Here is a 17144-nt window from a genome sequence, read left to right as displayed (position 1 = left end):
CGGGGGCTACCTCCGGCCAACACGTCCACCTACCAAAGATCTCAAGGAAAATCCGAGCTTGTGAGTAGCCACCTCCTCGGGCTGAACCCTCAACCCCTTGCTTTCCGGCCCTACAAGACAGGACTAGTCGCTGATACAACAGAGATAGGCCAAGAATGTCAGAACCGTAAGATCAAGTGTGGTATCGAGCCCGGTCAGAACCAATGTGCTCGGTGTGCCCGCCTTGGTCTGCAGTGCGTTGTCAACAAGAGCCTCCAAACTTTACTAGACAGTGAAAATGAGTGGAAGACCAAGATGGAAATGCAGCTTCAGACGCTTCAGGCGTCCATGATGGAGGTTAGACGAACTTTGAATCTGCCACAGCTCGTTCCTGTCCAGACTTATCACAATGAGCCGGCCGGCATGTCCCAGAGCCCCGTCAATCTGGCGGGATCACAAAGCAGTCCTGGCACCGGCCCGTCACCCGTTCGACCTCCAGACGTCACAGCAATGACGAGAGAAAACTCACCGGAGCAAACGGCACAAGACAATGGCGAAGACCAGGCCATAGTTAGTGCACCAATGGCAAGTCTCTTCGAGGTGACGAAGTTGCGCAACATCCGAAGCGATCCGGGAGCCCGGGTCCACCTTCCATCAAGCCGGGCCCAAGAGCCCGACTTCATCGCACAGGGCAAGTTTAGCGTCCAGGAGGCGGAGCAGCTCTTCTCCACCTTTCGCGGGACGCTCAACGCGTACCTATGGGGAGGCATCGCGCTGGTTCACGACAACCTCACAGCTACGCGCATGTCTTCGCCCCTCCTCACGGCTGCTATCCTTGCCGTCACTGCACTACACGAGCAAGACGATGGTCGTGCTTTTGACATATGCTACCCCACCTTCCTGGAGCTAGCCAGCCAGACTATGTTTGACCGATACCATAGCCTTGACGACGTCCGAGGACTATGCATCGGTGCCTTCTGGCTATCAGACATCAGCTGGAAGGTCTCTGGTCTCGCTGTACGGATTGCTACGGAGCTGAACCTTCACCAGTTTTGTGCCAAGGCTCTGAACAAGGGACCGCAGCATGTCGAGAAAGCAAGGCTATGGTACCTGCTCTACGTGTGCGACCATCACTTCAGCATCGCGTATGGAAGACCTCCAGTCATAAACGAGGATGCAACCATTACACATCATGAAGCTTTCCTCATGTTGCCGGGCATCACGCAAGCGGACCACCGTCTGCACAGTCAGGTTGGTGTCTTTATCATTTTGAGTCGGGTTTTCCACACGTTCGGTCCGGACACATCGAGGCAAGTTGCCAGAGATGAATTTGAAGCACTGAAAAGGTACGATGCCGACCTCGGTCGATGGAAGCTCCAATGGGAAACTCGGTTAGGTAAGAACACAGACCTATACCCCGATACGAAGCGAAATTGGCTGACCTTATGACAAGTGCCGGACAAGCACATAGCAAAGTACCCCGCCAAGGGCGTCATTCTTCATTATCACTTTGCCCGTCTCTTACTGTTTTCCATCTGCCTCCGAGGGCTCAACCCTTCGAATCCATCAGATCAATACGCAATGTCTGATGAACGCCGGGAGTTCATCAACCTCGCCATCGCAAGCGCGTCTGCCGCTTTGGAGCTAATCTTGACAGACACCGATATGCGCAGGGCAGTGATCGGGGTACCCTTGTACCTCCTGACCACCATTGCGTACGCTGCCATGTTCCTCATGAAGGTTCACGCGCAGTGGAAGCCTGCACGGCTAGACATACGCTACGACGATGTTGTTAACCTCATTGAGCGTGTCGTTCAGCTACTGGAGGAAACGAATCGTTGTGCCCGTCACGTGGCGCACTACATTGGGCGCGGTCTCAGCAACATGCTTGATAAGTTCAAAGAACGAGGTCCTCAGGAGAGGCAGTACATCGTCGGCGGCCAGCCCGGCCAAGCCGCTCAATCTGGCCAGCCGATTCCTCAGGTCTGGAATGAGGGCGAGATGGGTCAGGATTGGAACCAATGGATGTTCAGCGGAGACATGATGAACAATTATGGAATGGGCCCTGAGCAATACCCGCTCAACATGCTAGATTTGCTGAACTCGCAGATGCCCGGCTGACGACAGCGTTTTCAAACCAATGAGATCACAATTGCTGTCACGTCTACTCATGGCTTGTTTTTTTACGTTTGATATGCAATTTACGTGATGCTCATCTCGCGTGGTTAATCGCGGGGAAGCAATGACGGAACAAAACCCGGGAGTGAATGCCTCGGACCAAAGGCCGCCCTCTCCACCGGCACTTGGAGGCCCGGAGAGAAGTCCGTCTCAGCGACCCTCTTCGCGTGGATCCGTATCGTCTTGCGACGTTTGCAGCCCAATCACGCCTCGTTTGGGTCGACAACAATAGTTCGTTGTCTAATGCCAACCAGGCGAGAGGCCATTCGCTCACGTCAGGTCCGGATAGCTCCTCAACGCGGGTCTCGAAAAACCCACCTCAAGCCCCCCATTAGCCCGCCTTTGGCTCCTCCCCCAAAGTCTACCCCATGGGGAATGGACGGCAAGCCGTAATACCCTTGGCAGACACGGCGCTAGGCACGACTCGCGTGCTCGACGTTATATATCTGACGTCCTGTTATTGCTACCGTGTTTACTCGAGAAGAAGACTCCATCCATCATCCTCGTGGCCGACTCTCCGCCATTCAGAATAATACCCCATCTTTTCCCCATCAGAAGTCAAAGGGCATTTTGCGCGTCGCGCTCCGCTTAGATCTCCACATCCCGCGCCGTACGAGCTTCCACAGCGGGAAAACCTTCTGGTCAGCCACTACGAGTCAAGGAGACGACAAAGCGACGAACGTCGGACGAAAAATAGCACAGTGACCACGACCATGAGTTTCGAGAATGGTCGGAAGCAGTCCCTTGAGATGAAGGAAGACAAGAACGCGCCCGTTGTCAGCGAGGCGGATGCTGAGCTCGCTGAGGCGCTGAGGAACTACGTCCCCGGCACGCGAGAGGAGAAGCAGCTCGTGAGGAAGATTGATCTCTTTCTGGTATGTGCCGCGACGCTTTGGCTGGCAGCAACGGCTCTAACGTCGATGTAGATGCCCATGCTTTGGATCATGTACATCTTGAACTACGTGGACCGCACCAACATTGTAAGTCCTTCTCATCCAGTGGCGATAAGGGGGATAGATGCATGGAAATTCCCAACACCAAAGCACGGACGACTGACATGTTGGACGCAAACAATAGGGAAACGCCAAGATCGCGGGTATGCAGAAAGATCTCGCGCTCACCGACGATGGATACGCATGGGTGCTTTCGATCTTCTTCTTTGGGTACCTCATCTGCGAGGTGCCGTCGAACATGATCCTCAGCCGCAGCCGGCCGTCCATCTTCCTCCCGGGCATCATGCTCGTCTGGGGCGCGCTGAGCGCCCTCATGTCCATCTCCAAGAGTTACGGTGCGCTGCTGGCGTTCCGGTTCGTCCTTGGGTGCATTGAGGCTGGCTTCTTTCCCGGCGTTTTGTATCTTCTGAGCTGTTGGTATACTAGGACTGAGCTGGGTATGTCGCCACACACACACCCACACACCCACGCACCGAGGAACGCGAGGACTGACCGTCTACAGGCAAGCGTTTCGCCATCTTTTACACCGCCGCCGTCCTTTCAGGTGCCTTTGGTGGCCTGCTCGCCGGTGCTATCACCGCCAACCTGCACGACGCGCACGGCATTGCGGGCTGGCGCTGGCTCTTCATTGTGGAAGGCGTGGCGACCGTAGGCACCGCCCTCATCGCCTTCTTCGTCCTGCTAGACTACCCCAGCACCGCGAAGCAGCTGACCCCGGCCCAGCGGCAGCTCGCGAGCATCCGCATCATCGCGGACGGCATCGCCTCGGGCGGCCAGAACAAGAAGCGCCTGTCGCACTGGAACGCCTTCGTCGCCGCCGTCTCGGACCCGCGGACGTACGCCTTCATCCTGCTCTTCATGCTCGACGTCGGCGCGGGCACAATCTCCTACTTCATCCCAACAATCACCCTCACCCTGGGCTACGACACCGTCACCGCGCAGTACATGACCGTCCCCATCTACGCCGTCGCCTCGGTGTGTCTCAACATCGTCGCCTGGAGCTCCGACCGCCACGTCGAGCGGCGCTGGCACGTTGCGGCGCCGCTGGCGCTGGGCTTCGCGTGCAGTGTCGTGTGCGCCGCCGTGCAGACGCCCATCGTGCGCTACGTCATGATCTGCTTCGTCGCCGCGGGCATCTGGTCCGCTCTGCCGTTGGTCCTGTCGTGGACGAGCGGCGTCATCAGCCTGCCTCCCGAGAAGCGCGCCATCGTGTTGGCCATGGTCAACGCCTTTGGCAACTTCTCGAGCGTGTACGGCAGCCGCATCTGGCCCAGCAAGGACTCGCCGGCATACCACGTGGGGTTCGGAGTCACTGCTGCGTTTCTGGGCGCTGGCATGATCATCGCCGTGTTGATGCCCATTTTCGTCAAGTGGGTGGATTGGCAGGGGACAAAGGCCGAGAGGGAGATTATCGAGGACGACCAGGAGTAGAGTTGAGGGGTTGGGATTAGGGGATGATTTACGGAAGCTGTTCATAATGCTTTGATATGACTGGGCTTACGAGCCTGTTTAGTAATAAATGACGCCAGGCATGAATTTTTCCTGGCCTTGAAGGAATTCCTGCTGCAGCAGCGATGCAGAGACGATAAGCCGCATCGTTGCGGACGCTTCCTGCCCGCAAGTCTTGATCCTTGGCTGCGCTAACCCAGTTCCGCGTCCAGAGTTCAAGTGCATGTTGCTGCCTTGGGCAGGAGGCTCAAGTGGGGAGATAGGGCATGCTGGTAAGCCCAGCTCATGCAGATACAGGTCAGCGGTCTAGCCTCGTCTTGTTAAATCGGCATCGGTTGGGGTTCGAGCTGACGACAACCCACGTTCTGGGAAGAATCTGACCACCCACTAAGTCTTTTCTCTACCTATAACCACTCGCTAGGGTCCAATTTGTGTAGACTAGTTACGATGCTCGCAAAAACGCTGTGTAAGATCAACGCCCTGACTTGAGTATAAAATGCCTTGTCAGGTCCTTACAAAGGTCCATGACTTGGTTTAAACGAGGTAGAAGCTAGGTAAACTCAACGGAACAGTGCAATCATGAGTTTGACGCCCAATAAAACCTTCGTCTTCAAGCGAATCCCGACCAGGCTCCCCGTAGTGGGAGACCACGTTGTCGTCGAAGACAGGCCGATAGACCTTGACGCACCCCTCGACGATGGGAGCTTCTTGATCAAGGGTATATATGCCTCCTTCGACCCTTACCAGCGCGGCGGCATGCGCGACCCATCCATCAAGACCTGGCTGGAGGCATACCCTCTTGGTGGCCCCGTTCCCACCAGCGTGATCGGAACGGTGCTGAAGTCTGCGTCTCCTAATTTTGCCGTCGACGACATCGTTCACGTCTGGTTTGCGGCGCCGACGGCAGAGTATGGCGTCATTCCCGCAGGCGTCCCAGCTACTAAGCTTGATGGGCCGGAGGGGGTCAATGTCGCCCATTTTCTCGGTGCGCTTGGCCTCCCTGGGCTCACTGCGATCCGCGGTTTGCTGGATATCGGCAAGCCGAGGAAGGGGGAGGTGATGTTTGTGAGTTCTGCCGCGGGTGCGGTGGGACAAATGGCTGGGCAGATGGCCAAGGCGGAGGGGTTGACTGTCATTGGGTCAGTTGGGAGCGACGAGAAGCTGCAATACATCACGAAAGAGCTTGGTTTCGACGCTGGATTCAATTACAAGAAGGAAAAGCCCGGCGATGCGTTGAAGAGATTAGCTCCGGACGGGATTAACCTCTACTACGAGAACGTGGGCGGTGAGCACCTCGAGGCGGCGTTGGATGCTTTGCAGATGGGCGGGAGGATCGTTCATTGCGGCGCGGTAAGTCTATCTCGTACGGGAAGAAATCAGGATCGGCGTTGAACGCTAATCAAAACCACAGATCTCTGAGAAGAACGTTCCCGTCGAAGAACAGCGCGGCGTGCGCAACCTCGTGCAGTTCACGGACAAGCAGCTGACCATGACCGGCTACCTCGTCGACTTTACACCCGAGAGTCTGCAAGAGTTCTACAACAAGGTCATACCGATGCTGCAGAGCGGAGAATTGAAGGCTAAGCTGAGCATTACCGAGGGCATTGAAAATGCCGCAGAGGGCTTTGTTGGGATGTTGACAGGAGAAAACTTTGGAAAGGCAGTCTTGAGGATTTAAACGATGATATACGCTAAATATCACCGCCACATCATTAAATGTATAAGCTTTTGAAGAAACAAAGTTCTCTTCTCCCTGTGGCTTCATAATTGAGCGCCAAATGATCGCTTCGATAATCATTTCTCGAGATTGAGTCAACCGGTTCGATTCACCTAGTCAGCAACATTAACTGATTGATAGGCAAAGAATAAGGTGAACCAACACATTAACCACAAGCCTCAAAGCATATTTCATGGTATCTGACAATAATCCAATATGGATTCTACCTCTCTTTCGCATTTCGGCTTGGAAAAGACTTGTTAGGCACCGAGTTACCAAGGAGGACCTCAAGGTGGTGAAGCAGCATCGCGCGAATCTCCTTCAGACATATCTACGTGTTCTAGTGGGTTTGTGATTTCTTGTTTACGAGCATGTGTTGTTGACCAATGCTCTTGACCTTCCATTCATCTAGCTAAGTTGTCCAAGCTTGTGACTAGGATCTTCTATAAGCTCTTTACTGCTCGCAAGCGATTCTCTCTTGCGCGTTGAGTCAGGCTGATCCTGGGAGCATACAAATCGAAGATATGCGGAAGGCCCGGGTAGACATGCAGCTCCATCTGTACATTCGCCGAAGCAAGCTTACTCGCAAATGCAACCGCCTCAGCACAGAAGAGATCAACTCCGCCTACGTCGATGTACGTGGACGGGAGGTTCGCCACGTCGGTGGCCCTTGCAGGCGCAGCATACACGGCGATTTCCGAGGCTCCCGCCTTACCCTTACCGAGATACGCGTTCCAACCAATCTGGTTTGAATTGTCCGTCCAGGTTAAGAAATTTGATAGCGGGTTGTCAGCGTGGACCCTGGTCCTGTCGTCGAGCATGGGGTAAATGAGTATCTGCTTCGCCAGTGGCGGCGATAAAGCCCGGTCCCGCGCCATCAGCGCAGCTCCCGCTGCAATTCCACCGCCAGCACTCAATGCGTAGAGACCGATGCGTGCCGGGTCAACGTTGAGGTTTCCTGCGTTCTGGCCCAGCCACGCGAGAGCCGCGTAGCAATCCTCGGCAGGCGCCGGATACGGAGACTCTGGCGCTAGACGGTACTCGACGGCGAACATGCGCACACCAGCCTCTAATGCGGCCTTTGCGGCGAGGGGACGGCTGTATGGTTCGATGTTTCCGCCTACAATACCTCCTCCGTGGACATAGATGAACGCTGGTTGACTGCTGCCTGTCTCGTTGACCTGTGGGGCGAATTCGTATAGCGCAATCGTTTCGCCATCGAAAGACTTGACTTGGTGCTTGGTCTCGACAATCCCCTCTGGTAACGCGTCTTTGAGAATGGCTGATAGACCTCCATTGACACTTGCGCGGAGTTCTAGAGCGTCAGTAGGCTTTTTCGGCGGTCGGATAGCGATCAGGGGCCCGGCAACGGCCCAGAACTCTGCATCGAACTTGAGGTTCGTCATCTTCTGCGTCTGATTTGCATAGTAGAGGATGGATAAGATGCCGAAAACCAATCCCAGAAGCGAAAATCCTGGGCCCATGGCGACCTTTATCCGTTCGTCGCAACCCTTGTCGCCACGAAGAAGGATGTTTCGAATTGTTTCCACTTGGCCCTGGGCATGAGGAGGGCATTATATTCCCATAATTCATGGGTTTAGGCTGGCTAGTTTAACGTTAGCGCCACACCATCAACCTTGTAGCTTGGGCACTTCGGACGACTTGGATTGGAAGTTTCAGCCCATTGTAGGTAACAGCTTCCAATTCGTCCGAGCGGCATGAATCTTCTTTAGTCCTAGAAACCGCCAAGTTCGCGTGGCATTCTCTTATCGCATGACCACGAAGGGTTGCCACGTATGATGCGCTGGCAAATCACTTTCAGCTCTTTCGAGGAGATTCTGCACAATTCAATTGACTTTGGCAATGCCGTCTTCGACACATGACACAGCAGCAAGCCTACACATGTCTTGCAACACCCTTGAACACCTTTCATGCGTGCAAATTTAGCAGTGTGCTAATCCGTTCGACAAACTGCCTTGAGAATCTACCTGATTTGGCCTGGAAAAGAGATCTATTGTAATCGCTAGCTCAGATATATAACCATAACCAATGCGCTCAATGGCCATAGAACTTTTGATTGCTCCTGAAGAGGGAGGCTTCAGGCGTTGCCGACCGTTCGAAACAATTCTAGTCGAATACATCGGTGGCATACCGCTCATTTCGAATGCCTACGAACCATTCTTCCAACTCCTCCTCAGTCATCGGCTTCCCATCATCGATCTCGCTCTTCTCTTTAGCAGCTCTGAGTATGACATCCTTCACGCCCTCTGCAACTCTGTTTGAACCGCAGACATAGACTCTAGCGCCCTGGTCCCAGAGACCGTACAGCATCTCACGCTCCTGCCATATGCGGTCTTGGACATACTTGCAGCCATTCGAAGCGTTCGGCTTGCGACTATATGCCCTGTACATCTTGACAGCACCAGCAGCCTCCCACTTGTCAAACTCGTCGCGGTACAGATCGTCGGCGGAAGGATCACGACAGCCGAAGAAAAAGATTGCGGGTGCAAGCTGTCTACCGCTGCTGAGGAGAGTTGCCCTCTCTTGAATGAAGGCACGGAACGGCGCGAGGCCTGTGCCAGCTGCGACACACAATAGTGGAGTTTTGTCCATTTCGATGGGCAGCTTGAAGCCACCTTGTGCGACACGGATCGAAACCTGGAGTCGGTCGCCGGCTGTCAGGCTTGAAAGATAGGAGGATGTGACGCCAATATGACGACCTTGCCCCGATAAAGCGGGCTCATCAAGTACTCCATAGGTAAGCGTGGCGACACCTGGGTCAACAAGAGGTGACGATGATATCGAGCTGGGTACGATGGTAAGCATAATGCGTAGCAACTGAAGGCGCACTTTTGCACTTACTATTGACGAACACGCATTGGTGGAAGCATGAGCAGGAAGTGGTTGAATGGGACTGACAAGCATGGAAACTGCTCGGCGATGTCAAGAACGGAAAGCCTCTTGTTCTTGATCTCTTCATCATAACCGTCAGTTGCCAGGTACTGGAGCTTGCTGCGGAGTTTTTCTTCCTTGGCAAATTGTGATAACGTTGACACGTTCTAGATACTTCTCGTTAGTGGCTCTTCTTAGATGAAATGGAAATGTAGCGTAGCCTTACCCTCTTAGAAGCTGTTTGACAGAGCTCGACATATGAGCTCAGGACATCAGAGACAGGAATGCTGACGTCTGTGGGCAAAGTTGTGGGGCCAGAAGCTTGGATTGTAACATGAGAGTCCCAGGTCAGGTGGAAACGTCGCATAACTCGCGCGACAGTGTCCTTAGGGTTGTGTGGGAGTACAGCCATATAGTCGCCGGCAGTGTACCGCATGTTGGATGGTAGTTGCACTTCGATATGTCTCTTAGCCGGTCCCAAGCTACCATGGGCGAGGGTGCGGGAGTCGATCACAAGAGCATCTCTGACGTCCTGACGTAGTGTCGAGGTTCTCGGTGTGGAGAAGGAGACTGAAAGACCCGCATCGGCGATGTTGCTGTCATCTCCCTCGGGCTGACCACCGAATTGCTTGACGAGGGCAGGCCACAGAGTATCGTCCTCCCAGGTTTCGAAGTCGGAGAACATGTCTCTGTCTTTGGCATCAGTTGCAGAAAGGGGGGTGATCCGGCGACCGCCACGTTCCTCCAAAGAAGCGTCGACTAGCTTAGGGATCCGTTGATGAGTCTTCACCCAGTCGGCATGGCCTACTGACGTGATTAGAGGGCTATGTGTTTCGGGTGATGCCATAACTTACCGCAGCCGTATACAGCATAGGACACGTTTTCAAGCTCCTTGCCCTTCAGGTTGGTCAACCAGTCGACGAAAAGGGCAGCGTTATGGGGTGGCTCGCCCTCATATGAGGATGTGATGATGACAACCGGCCGATCGGTAGGAAGAGACTCTCGGGCGGTGTCGAGGGTGTCGACAGTAGCACTGAAGCCGTGCGACGCGGCATCATTGGCAAGCCTCTGAGCCATGAACTCGCAGGTCCCAGAGTTCGAACCATAGAATACTGACAGCTTCGCATTCCCCTTGGTACCATTCACAGCTCCAGATCCATTGGCGGTCTCTTGGACCTTCGTCTTGGGCTGGGCAGCCAAGCCTCCGACAAGGGACCCAGCCATTCGAGCCTCCAGAAGGGAAGGCGTCAAACCCTCCCTCAGGATTGCCCGGATGTACAAGTCCTTCGGCTTGATAGTGAGGGTCTGAGAAACCTTCAGGTCGTAGTTGGGGTTGTGCATGACAAAGTTGAAATTCTGCATCAGAAGGGCGAGTGCGAGGACCATCTCCTGCCAGGCAAAGGCGCGACCGATGCAGCCACGCATACCCGTGCCAAAGGGACTCCAACAGTTAGGGAACTCCTTCATCAGGCGATCGAAGTTTTCGTCAAGCATTCTTTCGGGCTTAAATTCTTCGGCGTCGTCTCCGAAAACCTTAGGGTCGAGGTGGGACTTCGTCAGAAAGCAAAGAATTTGCTCTCCGGTCTTGACGCGGTATTTGCCACCAATGATCTCCTCGCCTTTCTGAACCTCTCTACCGAAAGCAGGAATGGGAGCACTATGCCGCAGTACCTCTCTAATTACCTGTTGTCCGTCATATTAATATCAGTTCCATAAGTGAAGATTCCGCTGTCTGACTTGAGGCAGTGTCGTAAGGGAAACGCATTAGTTACTTACCGCAGTCAAATACTTCAGCTTGGCAACATGCTCTACATGAAGAGGCCCATCGCCGACGACCTTGTCGACTTCTTCTTGAACCTTCCTGTACACCTCTGGTCTCTTGAGCAGCCAGTACATTGTGAATGTGAATGTTGCGGCAGTGGTTTCGTGGCCGGCGACAAGGAAGGTGATCAAGTTGTCGATGATACTCTCGTCTGTCATCTTGCGGCCTGTGACAGGATCGACGGTGTTGAGCATTGCTGTCAACACATCCTTCTGACCGTTCGCACTATTCGGGTCCAGCTTTCTTGCCTCCAAGACCTCTCTGGCCGTCTGTCGCAACAAGTCAATGTTGGCCTTGTACTTCTTGTCCTGCTTCTTGTAGAACACCTGAGGCAATACACGAAGGGACTTGTCGCCCGCCTCCTTCATGACGGCATACATTGCTGTGATGAAAGGGTGAGTGTCTTCGCGGTAATATGAATTGAACCTGTACCCCATCGAGCACAGGGCTACCGTGTCCATCGTGAGCCTTGTCATATCTTCGCCGATATGAATGGGAGTGGAAGATCCGTGACGGGCCCATTTCATCGCAAGCTGTCCAGCTACATCATGCATAGGGTCAAACATTTCCCTGATTGCGAGAGGTCCAAAAGCTGACATCAAAACGCGATGGGCAACACCCCAATTCTCTTCCTCCACACCTTTGGACTATCAAGAGGTAATGTTAGCCAACAACGCTTACAGATGCAATGTCAAAAGCAAGAAGCAAGACATGGTCTTACAGTGAAAAGACCATCATGTACTGCGTCGCGTAGTTCCTATATCAAACAGTTAGCAGTGATACAAAGCCAGGTTTGACAGGAGTTGAGCGTACAGTAAGGTCTCCTTCGATGCACTTTTTGAATCGTTTGTCGTCACAACACTCATTGACCAGTTCTTGCGTGTTAACAAACACCAACTTCTGGCCCAAAAGGTCTAGCCTAAAGATAGGCCCTGCATACTTAATTAGCTTAGGTTTCTAACTATTGAACGAACGTGTCCCCACATTCAGAGCAAATGTCACCTACCGAACTTATTTGCGAAGTGTATGAATGATCCCAGAGGATACTCCTGGTCGATCTCCGTTACGTGTCCCAAGAGAGGCACGCGAGACGGCTCCGGGATGTCAACGATTGCTCCCGGCATACCGAAGCTCTTTCTTGAAGATCGTCTGGAAAGGCTGAAAACTCGTTTACGTTTCTCGTGATGTGGTAAGGAGTTTCCAGTCACTGAATGCTTTGCTTTAGGTATAGACGACATCTTAGACTTTGGGCTAGGGAATATGTTGAAGATAAATAGTGTTTGGAAGAGAACACAGTTCCCTGCGCTTAGTAGACGTATATGAGGCGGTGCTTCGGTGGAATGCGAGATTCACGACGGCCGCCGGACTCGGTCTGACTGGTAAGCCCTACTTTCGGTGCCCTCGGGACAATATCAATGGTGGCTGAGTGAACGATTCACGTACGACGGTGCTTGGTGAACGGCAAATTGCGGGATCACCATATCTACGGCGCCAACTGGTTTGAGATTCGTCACACCTGAGCCCCGCGGGTGCCGCAAATGGGGTTGCTAGTCGGTTCATCCGTGCACGCTAGCGCCGAGCGGCCATCCGCGGATGCCCGTTCCCCACTTTTGAGCAAAGGTGGGTGCTACAAGATGGACTTGTCCAGGTATTCTATTTCATAGCATGTCTTCTGCCAAGTAAATGGCACAAAGTCGAAGCTGTGTTCCCAGACCCGGTCATGAATTATTTGAGGCAGTGTATGATTTGAAAACTTTTAGAAGCCGAAAATCGCACGCAGGTCATCATACGGTTGCGAGCAGACTCCGCGTGCCAATCATATCATATCGGGAGGCAGGCTAAAAGAGGCAGGCGCCGGTAATGCAATCAGTCAAGAAGATAAAATCATGCTTTTGGCACAGTCAAAAGTCAACGCTGCTCTCCAAACAGAATACTAGTAGCGGTGACGTTGCTGAGGAGTGTCGTCTCAGAAGCACAATGCAGAACCTCGATCTAGTAATACAATCATCACCGATCACAGCGGGCTAGTTGCTTTGACAACCAAAAAGGATGCCGTCATAAGCCACAAATTGCACCCCCCTTTTGGTACCGAAAATAAGCTTACGAGGTATCCACATCACAGTAAATTCTATGTTGTACGGTCTCAGCAATTGCCTGAACTGGGATATAAATAAAGTGCCGAGACTAGAAAATTCGGCCAAGATGATTTAGCATACTGAGACGCCTTGAACACCGTGTGAATTCTAGACTTCCGTTCTGATAGTTCGCACCCGCACAATTATTTCACCTGATAGATTGATGAGCGTAATCTTCTTATGATGATAACATAGTTGTGAACAATTTCTACAGCCATATAATGACATTGCTCAAAATCTGGCACCGTACCAAGCCAATCGAAAAGACAGTTACCACAACACTAAATCATGGTGAAAAACTAATCATCCTCCGCATCACGCGGGTCATGGTTTGCCCAATATTTCTCATAGTCTTCCCAAGATTGGGACGGGAATGCCAACGGAACCGTGATTGGTCCAAAAGGAATGCCCCTCTCTTCAAACTCGTCAAGACGCGCCTTTGTCACAGGCCTAGCCTTGTTTACACTGTACAGAGAGATGCGATGGCACGAGCTGGTGACGTGTAAGCCCCAATTCCAGGCTGTGCGAACGTTGGGAGGCTGGGTGTTTAGCGAGTTATCCCAGCAGCGACAGACAACCTCAATCCAGCCTTCGACGTCGCAGGGAAGATCAAACTCCCACGTGCGCCACGTCCAGGGTCGCTTCTTAGAGAGATTCTCCACTGGTACTGTGTACCAGTTGAAGCCACCGTCGGCTGAGAGTTCAACGCGTTCGGGCCATCGACCTCCTCCGGAGTAGGCCCAGCCCTTGCAGCGGATCTTGCCGTTGTGGATGACGACCTGCTTAGTCCAGGGCGACATGATGGCCGAACTGACAGGCATCTCCTGGATCTGAATACCATCTGTCATCTTAAGGTTGTGCTTCCCAACCTGTTGAGGGAAGTACAGATACTCCTGGCTCTGGACAGGGGCTCGCGAGGGCTCTTTGATGGCCTTGACACGGTACAGCCATTTGACACTTCTGGCCCCGATGTAGCCGAAGACCACAATGCGAAGGGGATAACCGTGGATTCTTGGCAACACCTCGCCATTCATCTCCCACGCCAACATGACCTCGTTCGCCTTGACTTTGGACCACGGAACGCTGACAAGGTAGTTCATTGTCTTGTTGTCTTTGAAGTAGGTGTCGGCGCCGTAGAATTCCAGGTGCTTGGCGCCATCAACCAAGCCTCCACAAGCCTTGATGACTTTCTTCAGGCTGATGCCGACGTATCGAGCAGTTCCGATTGCCCCCTCTGCCCAAGGCGCCTGAGGAACCTCATCACCTTGGCCAGCGTACTTGAGGATCTGCTCGATGCGGCGAGTTCCAGAGCATTGCATTGTGATGGCCTTTTCCATACGTGGAAATTTTGTCTCATCCATGATGTCGTCCAAAGTAAAAGACCGGGGGTTTGCGACCAAACCATCCAGCACAAAACTGTAGTCCTCTTTGTCAATGATGGGGATCCCGCCGTGGTTTCTGACAAAGTGGAGCGAGTTTGGAGTGATTTCTTTGTCGGTCACCAGTCGCTTGGGTGGCTCTCCGTTGTAGGGGAACTGGAGCAGATGGAGCATGTCTGGGTGCTTTTCCTTCAGAACGATATCCCAAGAGTCGTCAGGGACATTGGTGAGCTCGCCGCCAATTGCATGGTGCCACAATTTCCAGTTGGTCCCGGGAAGGACTGGGTTAGTGCCAGGAATTGGGCCCAACTGGTATTCGGGATTGGGATAGAAAGTCTGAGATGTCAAAATCTTGTGTGCGGCGGCTTTTTTGGCGGGATAATTTTCCCACTCCACGAAGCTATCATGGTTCATTCTAATCAGCCGAGAGCTACAAACAGATCCTAACCCCCAACTGCGTACTGTGTTGTACAAACGAACAACTTACCCGGCCCAGCCCTTTCGTTCAGCAGCGAACAGCTTCTCGCGGTCACCAATCTCAGCGAGTGCTTTCTCATCCTTGGTGGGAGGGTCGAAAGTTTGAGGAGGTAGAGCCTTTGTCTCGGGCCCGGTCATATCTAGGACCGGAAGTACAGCCCCCGAGAGGCCCTGCTCAATTTTCCACTCATCAGGGCGGTTTGAAGTCTTCATGACTAATAGCTGATGCTCGTTGTAAGCCGATATTGCTTTTACAGTTGGGTGTCAGTAGGCTGGTTCGAGTGACAAGAGTGGGAAGGTTTAGACACTCCAGCTGAGGGGTCATGAACATTTAAACCTGACCTCACTTGGAACCAGACGACCGATGTTTCCGGTAGCCGAACAGAAAGTATTGACGTCTGCACAGACAAGCTACGCAAGGTCGCCGGATGTAGAGTGTCAAACCATATCTCACCTACTGTGCCTACGCCCCTTGTGTGAACTGTACTTCGCTTACTTGCCTAGCGTCAGTGGTAGGTGCCTGTGATTGGTAGTAAACTTGTATAGGCTTGCCTTGTAAAGAGGCTGCAGCTGCAGGTCCAATGAGCTAGTGATGCAGGCGCTGTGGGCGGTGGGCTTACTGAGGCGGGGTGTCGTAGCCCCTGAGTGAGCCCGACGCTGTGGGCTGACAAAGTACTTAGATGGGCGCTGTCATCTCACCAAGGCGGGCGCTGTGGGCTTACTGAGGATGGTGCTATTAGTCTGCCGCGGATCCACGGTAGCAAGCCGGAGGCTGCATATTTACAAGGGTCAAGCTCGCTATTGTACGCTGCAAAACTCGGTTAAAGTCATAACCTCACACTGGCAGTATCAGACTTCAAGTTGTCCAACTAATCACATCTTGAGTTTGTCCTGGACAAGTAAAGCGATGTCACTTTGCAAGATCTTCGGCTACGCCTACCGTTTCCGCATCAAACCTTTTTTGTTTTAACCCCTCCTTCCTACGGCCTTACGTACTATGTACAGTCCACAAGAGTGAAAAGGCGGTCTGTGTGAAACATCCCGACCACGGCACCAAACGGTTATCGGGCCAGTCAGATACATTACTTTTCAACAAACTTTCGGTTCATAGTTATAAGGGACGAATTAGTGTGAACCCATTCTCAAGGATTCTGTTTGAGATGGCTCAGCTATCTCTGTGTTTTCAGCTGTCCTCGATTTCGTGTCGCTGTTCGTACTCAGCAGGCGGGGATCATTTCTTCTATACAGACTACTGAGGTACAATTATCCGTTTGGGTGCCACCAGGATGTACCGATAAACAAAGGCATCAAAAGTGGCAGCTACAGTAAAACACACGGCCTGGCTGGATAGTTCGTTGCTGTTTCTACATCTCATATACTTTTCTCCGGGAATGACAGTCTTCATGCATTCGAATGGGCAAAGATTCTCAGTAATGTCGAACAACACATGTGATTGTCTTACCCCGCACACAAGGGGCTTTGACGTCAATCCGCAATCAATAGGACAATCATCCTGTAGGGCATGACATGTCCCGTGATGATATCTTTATCCATGCTCTCTTTATATAACTATGTCAAATAGCAACCAGGTATTTGTGTGCCCAATTTTACTACCAGACTTTGAACCTCGATCATGCTGAAAACATAAGTATTTCTATATGTACGCTTCCACATCTGAGGACTGTTTTTCTACAGGCTTTCTTCCGTAGACAGAATAACTGCTAATCATTAGCCATATTTGAATACTGAGCCAAATAGACACGTTTACTTATACATGCCAGTACGCATGAGTGGACTTGTCATTTAAATCTCATCGTGTGCTAGGCAAGAAAGCATGACGAATTCTCTCCACATGCAAAATACACATGCAGTAGCTCTTCCATAATGTCTTTGCCAAAATGACCCCTCTTGTCGCGAAGAAGTTGGGGTTGAATGGGTCAGTTTACAGATATAGAATATCTCAACTTCTGATACTGTTGGCATGTCCTTTTTATAATTCTTTTTCTTGTTCCGAGAACTGACTGCGTTAAAATGATCATTGGTCTTTGTTATCCCTCGCAAACTGATCATCTGATCATTTAGTCCAAATGGCCCCGACGACGATAGCGGCGACATTACTCATGTTGCATATAAAAACCTAGAGGTCACAAGACGAGAAATGAT

The 17144-nt window shown here is 52.3% G+C and overlaps 6 protein-coding genes across 6 annotated transcripts; 3 read left to right on the top strand and 3 right to left on the bottom strand.

Moving 5' to 3' along the window:
* Nucleotides 1-294: 294 nt before the first annotated feature.
* Nucleotides 295-2100, top strand: ColSpa_04921 (transcriptional activator protein acu-15; the record flags this gene model as incomplete). The annotated part of the gene is made up of 3 exons (XM_049271133.1): nt 295-819; nt 1030-1375; nt 1433-2100. The coding sequence occupies 3 exons, from the start codon at nt 295-297 to the stop codon at nt 2098-2100; spliced, it is 1539 nt and encodes a 512-aa protein (XP_049127090.1).
* Nucleotides 2101-2870: 770 nt separating this feature from the next.
* On the top strand, nt 2871-4541 carry ColSpa_04920 (putative transporter; the record flags this gene model as incomplete). Its single annotated transcript, XM_049271132.1, has 4 exons — nt 2871-3032; nt 3084-3137; nt 3235-3547; nt 3613-4541. The coding sequence occupies 4 exons, from the start codon at nt 2871-2873 to the stop codon at nt 4539-4541; spliced, it is 1458 nt and encodes a 485-aa protein (XP_049127089.1).
* A 597-nt stretch (nt 4542-5138) lies between these two features.
* Nucleotides 5139-6237, top strand: ColSpa_04919 (NADP-dependent oxidoreductase RED1; the record flags this gene model as incomplete). The annotated part of the gene is made up of 2 exons (XM_049271131.1): nt 5139-5909; nt 5971-6237. The coding sequence occupies 2 exons, from the start codon at nt 5139-5141 to the stop codon at nt 6235-6237; spliced, it is 1038 nt and encodes a 345-aa protein (XP_049127088.1).
* A 482-nt stretch (nt 6238-6719) lies between these two features.
* ColSpa_04918 (carboxylesterase NlhH) lies at nt 6720-7760 on the bottom strand (the record flags this gene model as incomplete). The annotated part of the gene is made up of 1 exon (XM_049271130.1): nt 6720-7760. The coding sequence occupies one exon, from the start codon at nt 7758-7760 to the stop codon at nt 6720-6722; it is 1041 nt and encodes a 346-aa protein (XP_049127087.1).
* Nucleotides 7761-8403: 643 nt separating this feature from the next.
* Nucleotides 8404-12114, bottom strand: ColSpa_04917 (bifunctional cytochrome P450/NADPH--P450 reductase; the record flags this gene model as incomplete). The annotated part of the gene is made up of 7 exons (XM_049271129.1): nt 8404-9082; nt 9139-9335; nt 9395-9972; nt 10023-10851; nt 10945-11637; nt 11804-11922; nt 11997-12114. The coding sequence occupies 7 exons, from the start codon at nt 12112-12114 to the stop codon at nt 8404-8406; spliced, it is 3213 nt and encodes a 1070-aa protein (XP_049127086.1).
* Nucleotides 12115-13424: 1310 nt separating this feature from the next.
* ColSpa_04916 (sulfite oxidase, mitochondrial) lies at nt 13425-15194 on the bottom strand (the record flags this gene model as incomplete). The annotated part of the gene is made up of 2 exons (XM_049271128.1): nt 13425-14904; nt 14992-15194. The coding sequence occupies 2 exons, from the start codon at nt 15192-15194 to the stop codon at nt 13425-13427; spliced, it is 1683 nt and encodes a 560-aa protein (XP_049127085.1).
* Between the last annotated feature and the right edge of the window lie 1950 nt (nt 15195-17144).

Source organism: Colletotrichum spaethianum, assembly GCF_022836535.1.
Source record: "Colletotrichum spaethianum MAFF 239500 DNA, contig10, whole genome shotgun sequence".
NCBI classification, from domain to species: domain Eukaryota; kingdom Fungi; phylum Ascomycota; class Sordariomycetes; order Glomerellales; family Glomerellaceae; genus Colletotrichum; species Colletotrichum spaethianum.
This window is presented reverse-complemented; position numbering and strand designations above follow the sequence as displayed.